The sequence below is a fragment of the Physeter macrocephalus genome, unplaced genomic scaffold (genome assembly GCF_002837175.3).
Source record: "Physeter macrocephalus isolate SW-GA unplaced genomic scaffold, ASM283717v5 random_10, whole genome shotgun sequence".
Classification (NCBI taxonomy): Eukaryota; Metazoa; Chordata; class Mammalia; order Artiodactyla; family Physeteridae; genus Physeter; species Physeter macrocephalus.
Genome location: NW_021145296.1, coordinates 60,304 through 81,300, shown reverse-complemented (window position 1 = coordinate 81,300; position 20,997 = coordinate 60,304). Strand labels below are relative to the sequence as shown.

At 57.1% G+C, this 20,997-nt stretch overlaps 1 protein-coding gene across 4 annotated transcripts; it reads right to left on the bottom strand.

Moving 5' to 3' along the window:
- Positions 1-801: 801 nt before the first annotated feature.
- Positions 802-13,864, bottom strand: PTGES2 (prostaglandin E synthase 2). Of its 4 annotated transcripts, none has more exons than XM_028483177.2 (7): positions 13,588-13,858; positions 12,208-12,405; positions 11,466-11,524; positions 10,948-11,097; positions 10,479-10,679; positions 10,039-10,156; positions 802-1,807 (listed from the first exon to the last, which is right to left on the bottom strand). In XM_028483177.2, exons 1-7 carry the CDS (start codon positions 13,855-13,857, stop codon positions 1,736-1,738), a joined length of 1,068 nt encoding a protein of 355 aa, XP_028338978.1. In that variant the 5' UTR covers position 13,858; the 3' UTR covers positions 802-1,735. The 4 variants fall into 4 exon arrangements, with proteins under 4 accessions (XP_028338978.1, XP_028338977.1, XP_007102482.1 ...); XM_028483176.2 differs by lacking the exon at positions 802-1,807 and adding an exon at positions 6,707-6,870; XM_007102420.2 differs by lacking the exon at positions 802-1,807 and adding an exon at positions 8,902-9,572 and having other exon boundaries at positions 13,588-13,864.
- Positions 13,865-20,997: the final 7,133 nt, after the last annotated feature.

Sequence of the window (20,997 nt, the reverse complement as noted above, 5' to 3'; positions counted from 1 at the left end):
GTCGAGCACAGCTGACCCCCGTCTCCTGCTTGAAGCACCTCCAGACACCACTGTGCCTCTCTTCGCTTCACTGGCTGCCCCTCCCCAGCCTCAGATTTGGTTCCTGCCCATCCTTCTGACTTAGAGGTGCTGGAGGGCCCCCCCCGGACAACCTTCATTCGCTTTCTGGGAACAGGGAGTGTGCCTGCAGTTGTACCTCTAGCACCTAAGGCAGTGGCAGCGCACAGAGTGCTCGATGAAATGTTCATTAAATAACTCGACACCCCAGTCCCCATCCCCCCACTGACAGCCCTCGGTGCCACTGGCTGGTGGCGGACTGTATGAAGCAGCCTGGGGAACGTGCCAGGCGGCTCTGGCATTCAGAGGCTGTAGGGAGACACAGAAGCGTGCCCTTGCGTGAAACGCATATACCACTTGTGCTGGGTTGAACGGTGTCTCCCCAAAATTCTTGTCCACTGGGAAGCTCAGATGTTGCTTGATCTGGAAGTAGGGTTTTTGCAGATGTAATCAAGTCAGGATGGGGTCATCCTGGGTGAGGGTGGGCCCTAAGTCCAATGACTGGTGTCTTTATAAAAGAGGGAAATCTGGACAGGCAAGAGAGCACCACGCAGGGAGAAGGCCACGTGAGGACAGAGGCAGAGGCTGGAGTGATGCATCGACGTGTCAAAAAATGCCAAGGATCGGGACTTCCCTGGCGGTCCAGTGGTTAAGACTCCCATGCTTCCACTGCAGGGGGTGCGGGTTCGAGCCCTGGTCTAAGATCCCGCAAGCCCCGGGTGTGGCCAAAAAAAAAAAAAAAAAAAAAAAAGGATCGCAGGCAGCCACCCGAAGCGAGGGGAGAGGCAGGAACGATTTCTCCCTCAGACCCTCCGGAAGGAACCAACGCTGGCACCTGGGTTTCTGGCTTCTGGCCTCCTGAACTGTGAGAGAATTCATTTCTATTGTTTTCGGCCATCCAAGTTCATGGTGATTTGTTGCGGCAGCCGTAGGAAACCAATATGCCACTTGCGTCAGCTTGTTACCAGGGTAACGGGCATAAACCATTTCCCAACCATTGGTTGGGTCTTGTCAAGTTGGTCGTCCCCCTCCCCCCGCCCCCGTCCAGGCTTCTCCTTGGGACGGTGGCCGGGTCCCAGGTTCCCAGGTCCTCAGTTCCTTCCAGCTGGGAGTGGGGCTTCCCCAGCACAGAAGTTAATTTTGGGAGGTGTTCTGAGGTGGGTGACACTTGATATGTCACCAAGCCAACCTCCCTCCTTTGTTCCTTCATCCTTCCTTCCAGTCTTTAATTGAATGTCACTTTCTCACAGAGGCTGTCGCTGGCCACCCTACTTCCAACGGCAGTCCTGTTCCACCCCGTCTGTTTTTCTCCCTTGCACTTCTCCCCGCTAACTAGAGGGTGGGAGTACTTGCTGGCTTTCTCACTGCTGTTCCCGGTAGGTGCCCGGCACCCACTACATGCTTAATGAATAGTTACTAATCGGATAAAACCCATCCAAACGCTCTGTGGTGTGGGAAGCAGAATTATACCCCCTCCCAAAGACAGCCACGTCCTAATCCCCTAATCCACCTGTGAATTAGGTGGCATGGCAAAGGCTAGTTAAGGTCACAGGTGAAATTAAGGTTGCTAATCAGCTGACCTTAAAATAGGGAGGGTTGCCTGGATTATCCAGGGGGACCCAGTGTAGTCACAAGATCCTTCCATGTGGGAGACAGAGGCGGGGAGACAGGCGAGGACTCAGCCCGAGGTCGCTGGCTTTGAAGATGGAGGAAGGACGCCCGAGTCAAGGAATGCTGCGGCCTCTAGAAACTGGAAAAGGCAAGGACCAAGTCCTGGAGAGCCTGCGGAAGGAACGCTCCCCTGCCGACACCCCTGATTTTAGCCCAGCCAGACGCATTTCAGACCTCCGTCCTACCTCCAGACGAGCCGGGGAGGGCTGCTGGAAAGTTGAAATGAGACAGGAAACGGAAATGGCTGGTCCTTAATAAAGAGTTTTATCTCGCAGCTCCCCTGCCCCATCCTGGATTCCAAACTCACAGAGGGATTTCCCCTAAATGCTTTTCCTCCCAGTCCCCCCTCCCTCCTTCCCCGGGTGAGGAGGCCTGGGATCTCTGGCATGGGATGGGCGTGGGGGCAGCTCCCACCGTGGGATCTGGCCCATCCTCTTCGTGCTTCCTTTCTGAAGCCAGACCTTCTCATCTCTTAGTCATGGGAGCGCCATCGCTGAGCGCCAGCCGGGGCTCTGCACACACAGGGCACAAGTGCTGCTGCCACCATGTCCCCATTTTACAGAGGCAGAAACTAAGACTCCAGGAGGGGAAGGGACTTGCCCAGGGCCTCACCGTGAGCAGGTGACGCGCCCTCGAAGGCAGGTCAGAGGACCCCACTCGCGCTGCATGCTTGGGGGTGAAGATGCCGTGGGCTCTGCTGGGGCCCCTGCCCCCAGAGCAGGCCCGGCGGCCTGGAACCATGCCACGACCCACCTGCAGGGACCTTCACTGAGGGGCAGGTGCTCCTTGCCTCACCTCAGGTAGGTGACAACCGGCATCTGGCCGCCCTCCTGGCCAGGAGGCCACAGAGAACCGGGGAAAAGTGGGGCAGGCCTGTGCTTGAATCCTGGCACCTGGCAGCGTGATCTTGGGCAAAATCTCATGCCTCTCTGAGCCTCAGTTTCCTCACGAGCAAGATGGGCACAATATTTGCCTTACAGCTCAGAGCTGGAAGGGACTCCTCCGGGTTCATACAAAGGGCAAATGTTGGGAATTCCCTGGCGGTCCAGTGGTTAGGACTTCTCACTCTCAATGCTGAGGGCCTGGTTTCGATCCCTGTTCAGGGAACTAAGATCCCACAAGCCACAGCGTTCCCCCCACCCCCCAAAAAAGGGCACATGTTGAGCCAGGATTCAAACCAGTTTTGCTGACTCTGAAGCCCTGTTCTCAACCTCAGCTCTGGCCAGGCTGCCCCCAGTCCCCATCTCGCTGGTCTGGGCGGGTTGGAATGTAGGGGAAGGGTGAGAAGAGGAACAGCCTGCCTGTCGGGCCCCTCTGCCCAGGTGTGGACCTTGCTCCCTGCCCTCCAGGGCCAAGAAGCAGGAGCAGACCAGCGAGTCCCAGTTATAGTGGCTGGAGAGGCTGGCCAGCGCTGGGTGGGAAGGCCAGCAGGAGGGGAGTGATGCCGGAGTGCAGGAAGGAAACAAGAAGGCCAGAGGCCCACCCCAGACTCCAGGGGCCAGGCAAGCCTAGGCCTCTCCTGCTGTCAGCGTCCCATAACACAGAGGCTGGCGGGGGAGCGGCACAGAGGAACAGTCTCTTCGGGCCATTTGCTATCGCCGCTCAGCACGGTCCCTGTGGCCAAGGACCAAACATTATCTCCCCACGGCAGTTGTGAAAGCCCCATGAGCTGGCTCCACCCACGCCTGCCAGGGTGGGAGGCCCCCTGCTGCACCAAAGAGCCCAACCGCTGCGCCTCATTTTAGGGAGGAGGAAACTGACGCAGGGCAAGGGACTTGCCCTGGGCCACCTGGCTCCCTGAAGCCGCTTCTCTTCCCTGACTACACTGGTCTGTACCACTTGTATTAGTGTCCTATGGCTGCTGCTACAAATCATCACAAACGTGGCATCTTAAAACAACACAAAAGCAGGACTTCCCTGGTACTCCAGTGGTTAAGACTCCGTGCTTCCATTGCAAGGGACACGGGTTCGATCCCTGGCCAGGGAACTAAGATCCCGCACGCTGCGTGGCACAGCCAAAAAAAAAAAAAAACCACACACACACACACACACACACACATTTATTCCCTTACAGTTCTAGAGGCCAGAAATCCAAAATCAATCTCACTGAGCCGAAATCAAGGTGTCCCACAGGGCTGGTTCCTTCCAGAAGCTCTCAAGGAGAATTCATTTCCTTGCCTCTTCTGGCTTCTGGAGGCCGGCTGCTTTCCTTGGCTTTCGACCTCTTTCTGGCGTCATTCCAACCTCTCACTTCTGTTCTCACATCTCCTCTTCTTTAGTCAAACCTCCCTCAGGCTTCCTCTTATAAAGAGACTGTGATTACATTTAGGGCTCATCTGGATAATCCAGGAAAATCTCTCCATCTCAAAATCATTAATTTAATCACACCTACAGTGTCTTTACGACGTAAGGTAACGTTCCCAGGTTCCAGGGATTAGGACCTGGATATATTGGGGGGCCATTATTCAGCCCACACCACACCGCCCCCCCAGTACCAGGCCTGTTCCCCATTAGACACTTCTGCCCGTCCACATCCTTCCCATTGGACTGGTTAAAAAAACTAGGGAAGATTCATCCAGTGGAGCATGGCATACGGTGGAACCGTCATTAGAAAGGGTGAGGGAGAACAGTCACTGCTCTGGAATGTGACTGAGGAGCTACTGTGTGAGCTGAATTTTTATTTTAAAAAATATGTATCTAGAGAGAAGTAATGTGACATTGTGATTAAGATCATCGACTCTGGAGCCAGGAGATCTGTGTTCAAATCCTGCCTGTGCCATTTACTGTGTGACACCAGGCAATTCACTTAACCTTTCTGATGCCTCAGCTTCCTCATCTGTAAAATGGGAATATTTGTACTTACCTCATAGGGATGTTGAAAGGATTAAATGAGGTAATATGTGTAAAGTACTTAAAATGGTGCTTGCCACAAAATAGGCATTTAACTGTTAGATATAAATATTGTACATAAAATATAAATTATATATATAAATATAAAATATTTTATGTGTGTATACACTAGACACTTCTGCCCGTCCACATCCTTCCCATTGGACTGGTTAAAAAAACTAGGGAAGATTCATCCAGTGGAGCATGGCATACGGTGGAACCGTCATTAGAAAGGGTGAGGGAGAACAGTCACTGCTCTGGAATGTGACTGAGGAGCTACTGTGTGAGCTGAATTTTTATTTTAAAAAATATGTATCTAGAGAGAAGTAATGTGACATTGTGATTAAGATCATCGACTCTGGAGCCAGGAGATCTGTGTTCAAATCCTGCCTGTGCCATTTACTGTGTGACACCAGGCAATTCACTTAACCTTTCTGATGCCTCAGCTTCCTCATCTGTAAAATGGGAATATTTGTACTTACCTCATAGGGATGTTGAAAGGATTAAATGAGGTAATATGTGTAAAGTACTTAAAATGGTGCTTGCCACAAAATAGGCATTTAACTGTTAGATATAAATATTGTACATAAAATATAAATTATATATATAAATATAAAATATTTTATGTGTGTATACACACACACACACACATACACACTATATGCAGACTACATAAAAAATAACTAGAAGGCTATTCTCCAAAAAAAAAAAATTTCTTTTTTTTTGGTTGTGCCGCACAGCTTGTGGGATCCTAGTTCCCTGACCAGGGATCGAACCTGTGCCCCCTGCATTGAGAGCGTGGAGTCTTAACCACTGGAAAGTCCCAAAGTTTTGGGAAGTCCCAAAACTTTTTAAATTCTTGATATTTAAATTTTTAAATCTCAGTGATGGGTCTGTGAATAATTGGTATCATCTTTTTGCTTATCCGCAAGCTCTATTTATGCACAATGAACAATTACTTGCATAATCAAAATGAAAATTTTAAATTTAATAATCTAACAAAAAAAGTGAACCAGAATCCTAATCCTTAAAGCCCCTGCTGCGGCTTGCTCTCCCGAGGGAGCTCTCCCTGACTCCCAGGGAGGAGGGATCTAGCCATTCTCATGACTCTCTTCCCCTCTTACTTCCTGGGGCACTTGGCCGTGAACTCCAAGAGCCCAGCAGGAAACAGCAGGGAGTGTGTTCTGAGAAGAGACAGCAGACCCCACCGGCTGCAGAAAAACACCCCTCACACATCAACAATGCACATCAACTTTGTGCAACCTTCTCATCCCTGATTTCAACAACCCCATGAAGGGTAACTCACCTCCGAGAGCTTTTGCCCATGGATGGGCAAGGATGAGGCTTGCCCAAGGTCACAGCAAACAACTGCAGAGTTCCCACCTCAGGCCTTCTGCTGCTACCAATGCCCACAGGCACACGCCATGACCTGAGCATTACCAAGATAGGGCAAGGGTGCCTAGCTTGCGGCCTTTTCCCCTGAAAGGTGTGACTTTTCCTACCTACCCATCTTCAGCACTTTGCATGCTAAACCCATTTTACAGATGGGCAAATACAGTCCCTGGAAAATGAAGATGGCCCAAAGATGCGATCCCAGAATTGGCCACAAGGTGGCAGCACTAGGCCTTGTTGCCGTCCCCTACAGGGCTTTTGCATCCTCTACCGCCCTCTGCTGGTTATGGGAAAAGGTAACTGAGGCAAGGTTGTCACCTCTGGGGGAAAAACTCCGTGACAGAAGCAGGACTCAGTGCCCCGTGGTGGCCTTGCGTTGACTGGCCATTCTCCAGGCCGTCACAGGGAATGGGTCTAGTTAGCACAGTCCTTTTCATCAAGGTGACTTTTTTTTTTTTTTTTTTCGGTACGCGGGCCTCTCCCTGCTGTGGCCTCTCCCGTTGCGGAGCACAGGCTCCGGACGCGCAGGCTCAGCGGCCATGGCTCACGGGCCCGGCCGCTCCGCGGCATGTGGGATCTTCCCGGGCCGGGGCACGAACCCGTGTCCCCTGCATCGGCAGGCGGACTCTCAACCACTGCGCCCCCAGGGAAGCCCCCATCAAGGTGACTTTTCATCAAGGCGACTTTTCATCAAGGTGACCATTTAGTGGAGGTGGGAGAGGAGGGTGTGGGCAGGCTCCTCTCTGCCTGCCGCAGGCCCAGGGATAAAGCCCCAGTCAGGAGTCAGGCCCCTGTCCCCGGCATGGCTCTGCCATCAACCATATCCTCCTCTGAGAAATGCAAAGACAGAAGAAAACCCCTCTGTGAAAACAAGGAGAGGGGTGGTGATGAGTAGCTGGGGTCTGGCCTGCCCCTGGCGCCTCCTTAGCCAGACCAGGCCTCAAGAGGAAGCCGAGGCTGGGAGACACGATCACTGGATTTAGCAGGAGGAGCAGAAAGAGCAGGGAGCACACGGTGGGGCTGTGGGACGTGAGACCCTCCTCGGGCCACGGCGCCACGGACTGAAGGTGGACGCCTTATCCCAAGCAGGTCACATCAAACGCTCCCTTTGGGGAATGTGGGATTGAGACAGAGAAAGGCGAGTCGGCCTCCTTGAGCAGCTGGAAAAGCACCAAGTAACCCCGGGGGGTGACAAGGAAAAGGTTGTCTGTGAAGAGAAGGCAAAGTGGGGAGGGGGGCAGGGGTGCAGCCCCGAGGCGCTCCTGACCTAGTTCCTGCCCTGCTGAGGGAGGCTCTGGGGTCCACAGGCCAACGCAGGTCCCTGGAGCAAAGGCGCCTTGGGACTTAAAGGCTGATCAATGAAGGGGGAACTGCATCCTGGACACAGCAGTGACTCGGGAGACCTCAACACCTGTTGGCCCCATGGAGGCAGCTTCCACGGCTCCTCATCCCACAGACTGGTGTGGCCTCAGGCCTCAGCTTCTCTCCTTCCTTCCAGAGGAAGAAGCACTCTGCAGCCATGAAGACCCAGGCAGTGTGACACGGTGACAAGGACAGATGCTCGCCATGGGAACAAAAACAAGCAGGTGGCAGACAGCCCTGCAGAAGCCGAGGCCACTGCTCCCAAAATGACACTGTCTGCCTCCAGAGTGCTTGTCACTTCTACCTTATTTTAATGTTTGCTAATACAAAGACCATGAATTTTTTTTTTTTTTTTTTTTTTTTTTTTGGCCTCGCCTTGCGACTTGTGAGATCTTAGTTCCCCAACCAGGAATCAAACCCGTGCCCCCTGCATTAGGAGCATGGAGTCTTAACCACTGGACTGCCAGGGAAGTCCCCAAAGACCATGAATTGGTTTTATGTTTTAAAAAAATTAACAGGGCTTCCCTGGTGGCACAGTGGTTAAGAATCCGCCTGCCAATGCAGGGGACACGGGTTTGAGCCCTGGTCTGGGAAGATCCCACATGCCGTGGAACAACTAAGCCCGTGCGCCGCAACTACTGAGCCTGCGCTCTAGAGCCCGCAAGCCACAACTACTGAGCCCGCGGGCCTAGAGTCCATGCTCTGCAACAAGAGAAGCCACCGCAATGAGAAGCCTGCATATCAGAATGAAGAGTAGCACCCGCTCGCCACAACTAGAGAGAAGCCCACGCGCAGCAACGAAGACCCAACGCAGCCAAAAATAAATAGATAAAATAAATAAATTTTTTTAAAAAAATTAACAAAGAAAAAATTTAAACTCTCCTGAGAGGCTCTGAGAGGGTTGCCTAGTCACTGCACAATAGGGAGGGCCCGGGAGATAGAATTCGGCTCACTGGCTGCCTGTCCGGCCTCTGCAGGGCCACCTCGGCAGACCAGCGTGCCCCTCATCTGCTGAAACTAGGGGAACAGGGACCCCACAGCCCTGCCTCATTCCCAGAGCCGCTTCTCTCTATAGACCCCTGTCCCAGCGTCCCCCACCACCACCATGAAGTGCCAGGCCTGGGATTTGAAGCCCTGGGTGGCTGTGGGCTGCCAGAGGGGCCCTTGGAAGGCACTGTGTCCTCTGGACCCTCGTCTCCTGGCCTCCAGAGCAGGACTGGAACAACCCCGGCCCCTGCTGCGCCAGGCACCCTTCTGCACGCTTGACCTGTATCCTGTCATCAAGCCCTCACAACTTCCCCTTGAGGTGGGGACCACCACGGCGCCCATCTGACAGATAAGGAGACTCGGGCCCAGAGGGGTGCCCCTGGCCAGAGCCCCACGGTAGTGGGGAGTAGAACTGGACCTGCACCCCGGGCCATCTCTGCACCTCCCTGCTGCACATCCCATGGCCGTGTCCCAGGGGTTATGGGACACAAAGCCCACTGAGCCTTTCACCCAGGCCTGACACTTAGTGAGCACTGGACAAACGGTATTTACTGGCTGCGGACCTCCACCATGGTGCCGCCACGCGGGAAGCCGCAAACCTTTTCTTTATTGTGAACATGACACACAGTCCTGGGGACACCTGGGGAGAGCAGGAACCAGGGGGAGCCAGGGATGGGGCTCCCCAAACCGGACGGTCCTACTTCCCTTGCCCAGGGCAGGAGCCCAACCTGATTCCCACCCACGGGGCGTAAACAGGGCAGCCTGGAGAGCCCCGGAGAAGGCTAAAGAGCAGGGAGGCCCAGGAGGGGGTCCAGCTGGTGAGGGAGGTAGCCTTGCATGCCCTGGGGGGCGGGGGTACATCTGTGAATGGAAACTGAGCCTGGGCTTTGTCCCCCAGCGCCCCAGGGCTCCAGCAGACGTCCAGTGTTAGAAGCGAGGGGGCAGTTAGGGTGGGGTGGGCAAGAGGTCGAACGATCCTGTCCCCTGCTGCACTGTATCACGACATCAGCAGGTACCGGCCCAGCGGCCCTGGTCCCCCACAGCCGGTGTCTTCCACTGTTCCCTCCCTCGTCCCAGGAGGGCAGCTCAGTTCACTGGGGGGCCTCAGTGATGGCCTTCTCCACCCGCAGGTACCAGGGCTGGATGTGAGTGTGACGCATCAGGTCGTCGAAGGCCTCCAGACCCTCCATCACACGCAGCACACCGTACACTGCCTGGGCGAGGGGTTCGGGTACAGAGGGGGTGTCCACGCCTGCCCCGCCCTCTGCCAGGTGTGGGCCCTGGGCCCATCACCTCCCCTTTCTGGGATCCCCGTGACCCACTAATGGGCCCATTTTGCACGCAGGGCTTTGAATGAAGTGTGTGGGTTGGCTGTAGGATTCGGGAAGAGGGGACCCCACCACTCGCTCCGAGACCAGAGCCTTGCAATCAGTATATTCTACCCTGGCTGTAGGACTGCTTCAAGGATCGGCACTGAAGTCAGGCCACCAAGACACTGTCCCAGGAATTTTGCTGGGCAGAAGCCTGGAGCACTGGTTTTCCTTAAGCCCTTGACAACCGGTGGAGGCAGACGCCTCTGGGACGGAGGAGCGGTGAGACGTAGGTATTGCCTGCCTGGGCCTCCCCGACCCCAAGGACAGACCCTTTGGTCTGTGCACCCTCTGACACCACCACACTCACCAGGTCAGCCAGGTTCGGCTTCTGGCCCCCCATGAAGGGCCGGTCTTCGCCCACAGCTGCCACCCACTTGTTGGCGGCCTCGTAGAGATCCTCACGCACGTCATCCTGGAGGTGGTGCCTGGGTAGGAATGGGGGAAGTCCATCGGGGGAACTCCGAAACTTGGCACAGGTGGGGAGAGCGAGAAGGCCCGGGGGCCAAGGCTACTTCGGGGGGTGGAGCGGGACGAGAGACCCAACCATGGAGAGGGAAACGGAGGAAGGTACAAGGCAGGGACCCAGCTCTGGACTCCCAGGCCAGCCCTGCTCCCCCTGGGTTGGGGGAGGCAATCAGGGGTTCTGGGTTTGAGTCTCAGCTTGGCTAATGCTGGGGACTCGGGGATGGCAGGCCCCCCAGGTGCGTGAGCGCATGCGCGCACACGCACACACGTGTGCACCGTCACCTGCTCTTGAGCCGCTTGCTGATGAGGTACATGGCAGCTGCGCCCACGTACTTGGCCATGGCGCCCTCCACGGTCCCGAAATTGCCCTCCTTGACGATGTAGTCAAAGGAGGCCAAGGCTTCGGTCGGCGTGCGGTACACATTGGGGGAGATGAGGTGCACCAGCCAGTCGTCTGCCCACCGCCGCCACTTCATCTCCTCCCTGCGGGCAAGGCGGGACAGAAGGCGGGCCAGCTGGGCTTCCTGAGCCAGGGCCTGGGAGGTGGCGGAGCAGATGCACTATCTAGACCGCCCAGTGTACGGATGGGAGCGGGAGGTCCTCGAGGAGAGTCAGTCACGCCCGTGGCTCAGCCCCAGCCCTTGTGGTCTCCCACGCTGCTCCGCGCTCACAGCACCTCGCTCAGCCTGGTCCCCCCTGGGGGAGACCGGCCCCTCCCCACATCCCCAGGCCCGGCCCCGGCCCCACTCACGTCCTGGCCTCCTTCCCACCATACATCCGCTGGGCCTCCTTCTCATCCAGCATGAGCCAGTACTTGTTGCAGAATTCGGTCACCTCCTTGCCCTGGTCGTTCACAGCCTTCATGGGTGGATAGTAGGTGATGATGTCTTCGAGGGGCTGCCTTTGGGAGATATCCAGAGCCTCACCCTGACTCCCTCTTCCTCCAGGAGACGAAGCCCTCACCTCCTCGGGATGAATATCTACCCCAGCCTGATCCAGCCCCAGGACTGACCCACAAAAGCTTTCCCACCCTCTTGTGGGTGACACAGGAGGTCCTGCAGCAAGAGGGACTTGGGGCAGATGCCAGAAGCACTTCCCCAACAGAGGGAGATGCGCGGAAGGGGGAGTCTCAGAGGGATGCCCGTGGCCCATTCTGGAAATCTCAGCAGCAGCCCCACCCCACTCCCATGCAGGAACCTAGGGGAGGCCTCCCTGAGACAGGAGACGGGAGGAGATGCAGTGCCAGCCTGGGCCTCAGGGGCTCCTTACCCCGACACAAGGTAGGTCTTGAGGGCACTGATGATGACAGAGGAGTCGTTCAGTTGTTGCTGGAGAAGAGGATGGTTTAGATCAAGATTGTGGGGGCGGGGGATACTGGCTGACCGGCCACTGGCAGGATCACCAGGGGCTCTTAATCCTGACACCCAAGCACTCTGCAGAAACTGGTCGGGTGGAACCTGGGCATTGTTTGTCTGTCCCTGGAGGTTCACCCCTAAAATCGATGCCCACTGAGCTTTTCCTTCCCCCAGGACCCACTCCCCGCCCTCAGGGAAGCCTGTCCTGAGTAAGGGAGACCCAAGTGTGGCTAATGGGGAGGAGAATGTGGGGAGGACCCAGGATCTGAGCCCTGCCCACTCACCCGCTTGGCCTCCTGGGCACTGAGGGGCCGGGAAGACTCAGAAGCTACGTACTAGGAGCCAAGCCCTACACCCTGGAGAGTATGGTTCTCTGATGATTAATGAAGCAAACCCAGAGGGGCTAAGTGACTGGCCCCAAGTCACACAGCCAGTGAGTGACAGAGCTCCACCTTGAACCCAGACCACCCTGACTTCAGAACCCATGTTGTTAAGCTCTGTGGTCCTCTGTCTCCCTTAGACTCACGGGTTCATAATCCTCAGCCGAGGCCCGGAGAGCCCAGGTTCCTTCCAGGGCTGCAGAGCAGGGCCCAACTCAGGGGTATTCCAGGACAAGCCTGGACAATGGGGCGGTGGGGGAGCTCCCCAAGGCTCACCAAGCTGTCTCCTTCCTGGGCCAACAGGATGGGCACCTTCCTGTAGGAGGAGAACTTGATCTCGGCCCTGCGCACAGGGTTCACCTCCACCACCTGGTAGGGCAGGGCGTGGAAGTCGAGGAAGGCGCGGACCTTGCTGCAGAAGGGACACGTTTTGTACTGGTACAGAGTCAGCTGCAGGCGGCTGGACAGGGAGAGCTGGATGAGGAGCAGAGGAGGGCGCTTCTGAGGCCCGGTGCCCAGGCCCCGCCCCCAGGTCCAGGCCCCACCCCCAAGCAAAAGTTTCCCAGGAGAGTTTTCTAGGATGACCTGAGAACTTCAGGAGAAAAAGGGGATGGGTGACAGGCAGAAAGGGAGGTGAAGGGAGGTGCGGAGCAGGCTCCTGCAGTGGACAGTCAAGCGCCCATCCAGTAGGCTCCCCAGGTAGAAAGTTTGTTCTGTGTAGGAGGAATCTTCTCATCTCTGTCCAACGCTAGACAGACATCTCTCCTCTTCTTCCTGTCCCAAGGGTACTTCAGACACCGCCAGGTGTGTCCCCCCAGATGCAACTGTTTCAACTTGGGAGTGCCCACCCCGACCCCTTCAAGGGGTGTGGAGGCAGAGCCCAGCGTTTCCGAGCGGGGTCTACCTCAAACCTACAAGAGGGGAGAGTTATATCTGGGCCACTGGCCTGCGTAGGGCAGGAGAGCCTCAGGTGAGCTTGCAGCATATTCATGTTTGAAAGCCACAGCTGCAGTACCGCTCCCCCATTGTTCAGAGATGAGAGACTGAGGCTGGGCCATGGAGGTGGGCGGGCAGGGAGACACAGAATTCCACTCCCCATCTACCGCTCCTGTTCCCATGGGTTCAGGAAAGGGGCGCCTGTGGGTGTGTGTTGCGGGGGGTGCTGGTGCTGTGTACAAAGCATCGCAAGGGCAGCTGGGCCACCACCTGGCTTGGGGGACATACCCTTGTTCCTCCGTGTCTCAGGGCCTGGAGTCTAAGAGTCATCAGTTCCGTAAAAATACTAATAATTGTACTAATAAATACACAACCTCGGGATTTGGAGACAGTGGGAGGGACACGATAAAATGTTTGTAAAGCCATCCACTGTACAAGAGGCTTTCCCTTTTCAGTGATCTCCAAATCTTTCCATCAAAAAGTCTTAAAACACGTTAGAAAAACGACTTTGAAACACGAGAATTCTAGTCAGCAGGCATCAGTAGCGCCCCATTTCACAGATGAAGACGCTGAGGGCTCGAGGGCTTAAAACCAAGTCACTGGTCCAAGGTCAAGAGTGGACTGAGGAGGCGATTCCTGACACCGCCAGTTCCCAGAAGTCCCGAAGTTCGGCGCTGACCCGAGCGCCCCTACCCAAGGCTTGGTCCGACCCGGGCTTACCTGCGCGGCTGAGAGGTCGGCACGGAGGTTCTGGGCGCGCAGGTGCCACCGCGCAGTGTGGTACAGCCCCAGGGCTCCTCCCAGGGCCAGCGCCGCCGCCCCCAGGAGCCGTGGGCCCCCCTTGCGGGTGGTGGCGGCGGGGCCCGGGCCTCCCGCCGCCCCGGTTAAGCCGGCCCGGCTCTGCGCGGGGAGTCCCAGCGCGGGGCGACCGCCCAGCCTCCAGGTCAGAGCGCGCCCGCCGGGCCACAGCGCCCGCACAGCGTGGGCCATGTTTGCTCCGCCGGCGCAGCGGGAGGGCGCGAGAAACAAAGAAGGCCCGGGCTCAGGCTCCTCTTAAAGGAGCAGGTCTCCGGCGCCCCGCAGGTTGCCACGGGTGACAGTGATGCTGAGTGGGGAGGGCCAGCTCTCGTGGGACTGGGGGTGAGTCCTCGGACCCCAGTTCCACACATCCGTCAGAGCCGAAAAAAACACACCTGGGGATGTCTGCTAAATGCCCCGGCTTCTAAAGTGTAGATGTAACTGGTCTCGGTGGTGACCCAGAGACGAACGCAGGAACTCGGCCACGTAGCTCGCCATGTGGCCGTCAGCGTCATCCGTAATACGCACCCAATCGAAAGAGAGTGAACCCTTCAGAGTATCAGGGAAAGCGTCACGGTATCGGGTCCATGAGAGCCGCAGAAACCGCCCAGCCCGACCCGCAGTAGGTGGGCGTCCTCGAATCGGGCTTTTTCTGCCCTCCCGCACCACTGCACCGTTTCTTCTGTGGCCCGAACCATAAAATTTTCTATCCACACAGGGGGCCTTAGAAACCACGTGTCTCTGATTTATTTCGCCCACACGAAGGCGCCGAGTCGCCGACCCGCAGGTCCCCAGCGGCAGGATGGGGCGGAGTGGGGATTCCAAGCTCTCCAGCCCCTCCGTCGGGCTCCTTCGCCCAAACTGAGGGCCCGAGGCTCAACTACCTAGGCTTCTCGGCGGGCAGCCCCGGGATGGCCCCTCCCGGCGACCGGGAGAGGGGTGGGGCTCGAGGAGTGGGCGGGGATCTGAAGGCTGGACAGATTGTAGGCGGGGCGAGGCGGAGTCTGAAGGCCAGGCGGGCACAAAGCTCCGCTCCCGGGATGAGGCGCAAGAGCTGGGCTGCGACAGGGACCAGGCTCTGAGTGGGGCGGGACGTGGGGCGGAGTCTGAAAACGGGTGGGGGCGGGGCCCGGGCTCGTTCAGTTGCGGCGTTCAGCGCAGCTGGTCCCGAGTTCCATCCACCACCTCCATCTTCCAACCCGCGCCGGCTTTCTGTGCTGCAATTGCTGTGTCCCATCTTCGCGCTGCCCTTGCGGCGCCCAAGCCCACAATGTCGGGCCCCAACGGGGACCTGGGCATGCCGGTGGAGGCGGGCCCGGAAGGCGAGGACTAGGGCTTCGGGGAAGCAGGTGACCCAGGGGGGCTGCCGAAACGACTTTTGCTTTCTCGGAGGTGACCTCCTGGGAAGGGGAATCAGGGCCGGGATAGGGACCGGGAAGGAACCGCAGAGCCCTCCCATCCCCCCGCCGCAGGGTGGTTCCGGAGCAGCAAGCGCCCTCCGGGGGTTTGGGACGAGCACCTGCGAGCGGGTCCCTGGAAACCGCAGCCTTGGAGAACTGTGGGCGACAGGCCCCGTTTTACAGATGGGGAAACTGAGGCCGCTTCAGGTCACTCGCCCTTGGGGATTGGGATTTGCACCAGACACGTCTTTCAGCCCCTGTGGAGATGGAGACTCCTAAGGGGCCGGGGCCGGGAGTGGGCCGTCTTGGCTTGGCAGGAGGGGCTATCTGGGTGGGCGCGCCGCCCTGCTGAGTCAGCAACCCCAGGCACCTTTGCTGGTGCGGCTTGGAGCCCTGGTGAATGTGACTTGCTTACAAAGCAGCCTGTTGCCTACACAGCACTGCAGGTGGTGGGGTTAGGGGGGAAGGAGAGAGAACCATCAACTCCCTTCTCACCTTCTGCAGCCTCAGTTTCCCCATCTGTAAAATAAGAATAATGGTTGGTGTCTCCTGCAATGAGATCTGTCAGGATTAAATGGGGAAATGAATGGGGAGAGTCTGGAGGCTAGTGAGGCCGGTGTTTTAGAGACCCCTATTTTTTGCCCACCTGGCAGCTCGCTCCATCTTTGCCAAATACAGGAAGGAAACCCAATAACCCAATCCTGCACCAAAATACTTGGCAAATTCTCACTTTGTCTTCCTGGCCAAGACTGGGCAGGACGTAAGGGCAGGCCCACGTATCTTGGCCTGCCAGCCAGTGCTCACTGCCCTGGGTCCCTATACGGCCTCTTCTTTAGTTCATTCCAGCCAGGGACCTCCTGTCTGTGGCTGAGCTGGATGGATCCCTAGGCCCAAGTCTGAGCAAACCCTAGGGATAGCTGTGCTGTTCCCTGTTGCTGTGGGACATCTGGGGACAGGTGGCCAAGACCCAGGGTTCTCACACGGAAGAGAGGACAGAGCCTCTGCCCAGGCATAGCCCAGATCGTGCCAGCCCAGGAGCCCCATTCCAGGCTGTAGCTTCTGTGACCTCCCATTGGTATCTGACCCTACTAGCCAGTCTCTTGTACACATGTCCCTCTGTGAGTCCGTGACCTCACCCTCCTTGTTTTCCTTCACCCTCTCTAATGCGGCCCTGCCTCTTTTTTTTTTTTTAAATAAATGTATTTATTTATTTAATTTTGCTGCGCTTGGGTTTTCTCTAGTTGTGGTGAGCAGGGGCTACTCTTCATTGTGGTGCACAGGCACAATAAGTATATTGCGGTGGCTTCTCCTGTTGTGGAGCACAGGCTCTAGGTGCGCCGGCTCTAGACCACAGGCTCAGTAGTTGTGGCACACGGGCTTAGTTGCTCCGCGGCACGTGGGATCTTCCCGGCCAGGGCTCGAACCCGTGTCCCCTGCACTGGCAGGCGGATTCTTAACCACTGCGCCACCAGGAAAGTCCGCGGCTGCCTTTCTAAGCTTTGCCGCAGGTAGGCTTTCCGGTAGGTGGAAAGGGCAGGAACCAGGAGATCCTCGAGTGACCCCTGGCTGAGAGCTGAGCGATGGGGGTTGGAAAGCTGCTTCTGGAAACTTGAGACTCAAGCCAAATCTCTGGAGGAGCAGGCACCTCACACGGAACAGTCCTTCCTTCTTCTGGCTGTTTGGACCCGCAGTGGCCAAGGAGGGCCTATCTGTGGACCCCAAGAGTTGCTGTCGCCACAGCTGGCCTCCTGGGGGCACCTTGCCTGTAGGCTGCTCCCAGGTGTCGCCCTGGCTCCCAGGAGCCTAGTCGCCCCTGCCCCGGGGACCTCCTGCTCAGCCCTTCAAGCAGGGGAGAGAGGGGTGCTTTTGCCCCAAACATCCCAGGCTGGGCCGAACACTGCTCCCAAGCTTCCAGAAACAAGTCCAGCGGGTTAGAGTGGATTCCTGAGATGCAAAAACTGTCAGAGAGCATTTGACTGCCTTCCTGATTGGATTAGACCAGGGATGAGGCCTGGGTCCTTCCATGGGAGGTCAGGCCACTGCAGTCCCTGGGGAGCTTCTCCTCTGGGGCCTGTGGAGGGGGAGAGCACCTGCCAGAACAGATTCAGAGCAGCCACAGTTCTCCTGGCTTCTTGCCACAGAGAGAGCCATGTGTGGATGGTTTTTAAGTTCCTGCCGTTGCTAAAGAGACCCAGAGCAGGACTTGGAAGGTCCAGCCCTGGCTTCTCCCAAGAGGGGCCTGGCCCCAAGACTCCTGTGTGGCTTGTTGCGGCCTCACTCAGGACATCTGCAGCTCCTAGAGAGACAGTGGGGAAAGCCGGCAGGGGTGGCCTGTAAGACCCGCCCAGGGGCCACAGTGGAAACAAAGAGAGGGGCCAATCGGAGTCAAACAAGCACCTGGGGTGCCCCACACGGCGCCACGAGTGCAGTGCAGAACTTTCTGAAGCCCTGGAGTCCAGGAACTGCTCCCAGCTCTGGGCAGTGTGAACCTGCGAGTGTCTTCCTTGGCCGGGGGCCCAGGCCCAGTGGGAGGGGGCTGGGCAAGGAACGAGGCCTCCAGGGTCCTGTCCTTGGAGTCGGCCCAAGTCTAAACAGGAGGTCTACGCCACGGTCCTCACCCAACCCTCCTAGTACCTAGTTCTGCAGCTTGTGCGAGGTGGGTGTGCGTGTCGAGCTGACCCTTCCCCGAAGCCCAGCTGGACTCTGAAAAGGGTGGGCAGAGCTTTTCACCTTTATCCCCAGCCCACCCTGCAAGACCCTTCCCTTCCTAAGGCAGACAGCAGCAAGCACCCTCGGCTGAGCCCCTGCCGCCCAGCCCCACACAGCCCCAAACCCACCTCCTGTTGGCTGGGATTGGCCTGACCTCTGCTCCAGCCAAGGCCAGGGCCATCCTTGGACCCCCACGAGGTATGGCTGGGACACGGCACACTGCTGAGACTCAAATCCCTGGACAGGCCTCGTCCCCTTCACTCCTCCCTCGGCTCCTGGACCAGGCCAATCTCCAGGGCTGGGCCAGGAGAGAAGGCAGAAGGCAGCCGGCTGAGGAAGGGGTGATGAGATGGCTGTCACCAGGTGTGTCAGCTGAGGCCAAGACCACACGGAGATAAGGACAGAGAGGTAGACAAGGCCAGTGGGTCTGAGACAGGCCTGGAGCCAGCGCAGAGAGAATGGGCCCTGCGTGGGTGTGATCAGAAACTCAGAGGTGACGTCCTGTAGAGATCCCCCCGCGTCTGCACCAGCTGCATGGCCTCGCAGGATCTGCCCGCAGCTCTCTTTACAGACAGGGACACTGACGGAGTGTGTGTCGGGGGGTGGACAGAGATTTGCAAGCACCCGGAGGCGTCAGGACTCCAACAGGGGCCCCTGAGCTGGGCAGCTGGGCCGTCTCCCTTCCTGCACCTGGCCCTGGTTTTCACATGCTGCAGACCTGGCCCAAACGCCCCTCCCCAATTCATACCAGGGGAGCACTGGCCACCCTGACATTTTATTTTATTATTTTATTTTATTTTTTATTTTATTTTATTTTATTATTTTATTTTATTTATATTATATTATATTATATTTTATTTATTTTATTTTATTATTTTATTTTATTTATTTTATATTATATTATATTATATTATATTTTATTTTATTTTATTATTTTTGGCCACACTGAGCGGCTTGCGGGATCTTACTTCCCAGACCAGGGATTGAACCTGGGCCCACAGCAGTGAAAGCGCCAAGTCTTAACCACTGGACCGCCAGGGAATTCCCTCACGCTGACTTTTTTTTTTTTTTGAGATCGCTCAATGTGAGCAAAAATGTGAACAGGTCTTTATACTTATTGCTCATCAACATCAATGGGAAATCTTAAAACACGGAAGAGAACAGGCCACTCCTCCTTCTATCTCATTCAGTTAGTGTTTTTCTTAGGACCCATTCCTTTTTGTTTTTCAGAGTAACCCTGACTTTTTTTTTTTTTTTTTTTGGCTGCATTGCGTCTTCGTTGCTGTGCACAGGCTTTCTCTAGTTGCGGCAAGTAGGGGCTACTCTTTGTTGCCGTACGTGGGTTTCTCATCGCGGTGGCTTCTCTTGTTGCGGAGCACGGGCTCTAGGCGCGTGGGCTTCAGTAGTTGTGGCTCGCGGGCTCTAGAGTGCCGGCTCAGTAGTTGTGGCGCACGGGCTTAGTTGCTCCGCGGCATGTGGGATGTTCCCGGACCAGGGCTCGAACCCGTGTCCCCTGCCTTGGCAGGCGGATTCTGAACCACTGTGCCACCAGGGAAGTCCCAACCCTGACTTTTAGAATCTAGAATATTCCCTGCAGTGGCTCCTTGGTGATCCAGGGTACTGTCCCTCTCCTACTTAAAATTCTTTGAGCCTCCATCCATGAGTTTCCCCAACGTCTAGGAGTCACCACAGACTCGAGGGTACCTTTTAAGGTCAAAGAGAATAGCAGGGGTAGAGGCCCTGGGGCTGCGAGCAGGGATGAAAGGGGTGGGGTGGGGGTGGCCGCGGGTGCCTGCAGAGGGCACGGCCTTCGGTGGCAACATCCCTGAAGAAAGCGGCTTTGCTCGTCTCTACTTCCTGTGCTTTCATCACCCGGACAGGCCGGCAGGTCAGGGCCTGAGAGGGCAGGGGTCCTGTGGGGGCCTCTCTGCCTCAGTAGGACGCGTCCTACCCACCGGCTCCGGGCCCCTCCAAAGCCCCTCCCCTCAGGGCTCGGCACCCCAGAGCCTAGGCTGGGGAAGCTGATTCCCAAGCAGCAGGCAGGCAGAGCCAGTGAGGTCCCCGTCAGTCTCATGCGAGGCCAGCGGATCCTCAGTTCAGCCGCAGATCAGGCATCCAGACCGCCTTGGCCCTCGTGGTAAGCTATCTGGGAGACACTGCCCAGGGCCTGGGACCCGCCATTGCCTCCCAAGGACGGCCAGGCCCTCAGTGAGGAAACTGCATCCCTCCAAGGACAAAGCTGGGATCAGCCATGGCAGGGACAATTCTGGGGTCCCAGGCCCAGGGCACTGGGCTCCAAGGGTGTGGCCAGAGACAGCAGATGGCCTCAAGCACCTCTCAAAGACAAGTCCAAGTCCCTGCATTCCCTGTGCCCCAAAGCACTTGGTGTCCAGAGCAGCTGGGTGGCTAGCCCACCTTCAGGCCCCAGCCCCCAGTGCTCCTCACCCGGTACAGATGCCCGCCCCGCGCTGCCCCCCACCAGCATGGCGCTGGGACCGCAGCACCTGCTCTCTGCTTTGCCAAGTGTCCACGCGTGGGGCTCTAGTGCCCAGCTGGGGTCTCATCCCCTGAGCCCACAGCAGGGACCAAGTCCTTTAGGGGTTGGCTAAGGTCCGAGGCATGGAGGAGGGGAGGGGCTCTTCCTTCAGCCTCTGGCCTTGTGTGCGGCCCCCGGGAGGGCCAGGATCTGAGCTCCAAGAGCTCTGGGTACACACCACACACTCTGTCCTTCCTGGTCAGAAATGTTCACTCTCAGCTGCCCCACCCTTCCCTGTCCCTTCTGAGAACCAGGCCACAGCACACAGGCTGCCGGGGTGAGCAATTGTCTGTGTTCCTCGGATGTGGGAAGGGGGTCTCACCACACATACCCACCCTGGGCTGGGGCTGAGCAGGGGCCCCTGAAAGTCAGAGATGACAGCTTGTCCTGATCGGGGACCACCGACCATATACAGAGCCAACCAGAATGAAGGGAAGGGGCGCAGAGAGAGCGGAGGGAACCCTTGTGCCTGCCAGACGTGCAGAGCTCTGGGCAATGTCCCCCACCCCCACCTTCTGCCCCCGGTCTTGCACAATCCTGACCAGCGGGGAAAGGGGCAGAAATCTTGCCAGGTGTTTCAGCAGAAGTGCGGGCAATTGCCTCACCCTTCCTGGATTTGGCAAAATATGCGTCACTCCACCCTGGGATGGGCCACGAGTCAGGTGGACCATAAATAGGGTTGCCTAG

Bases quoted from the DNA above. Each gene is read 5' to 3' on its own strand.
- PTGES2 (XM_055082075.1), bottom strand. From the start codon at position 13,857: ATGGCCCACGCTGTGCGGGCGCTGTGGCCCGGCGGGCGCGCTCTGACC. The intron at 12,406-13,587 runs GTAAGCCCGGGT...CTCCTCATCCAG, and splicing joins CCGACCTCTCAGCCGCGCAG to CTCTCCCTGTCCAGCCGCCT. The intron at 10,680-10,947 runs GTGAGTGGGGCC...CCTTGCCCGCAG, and splicing joins GGTGGGAAGGAGGCCAGGAC to GGAGGAGATGAAGTGGCGGC.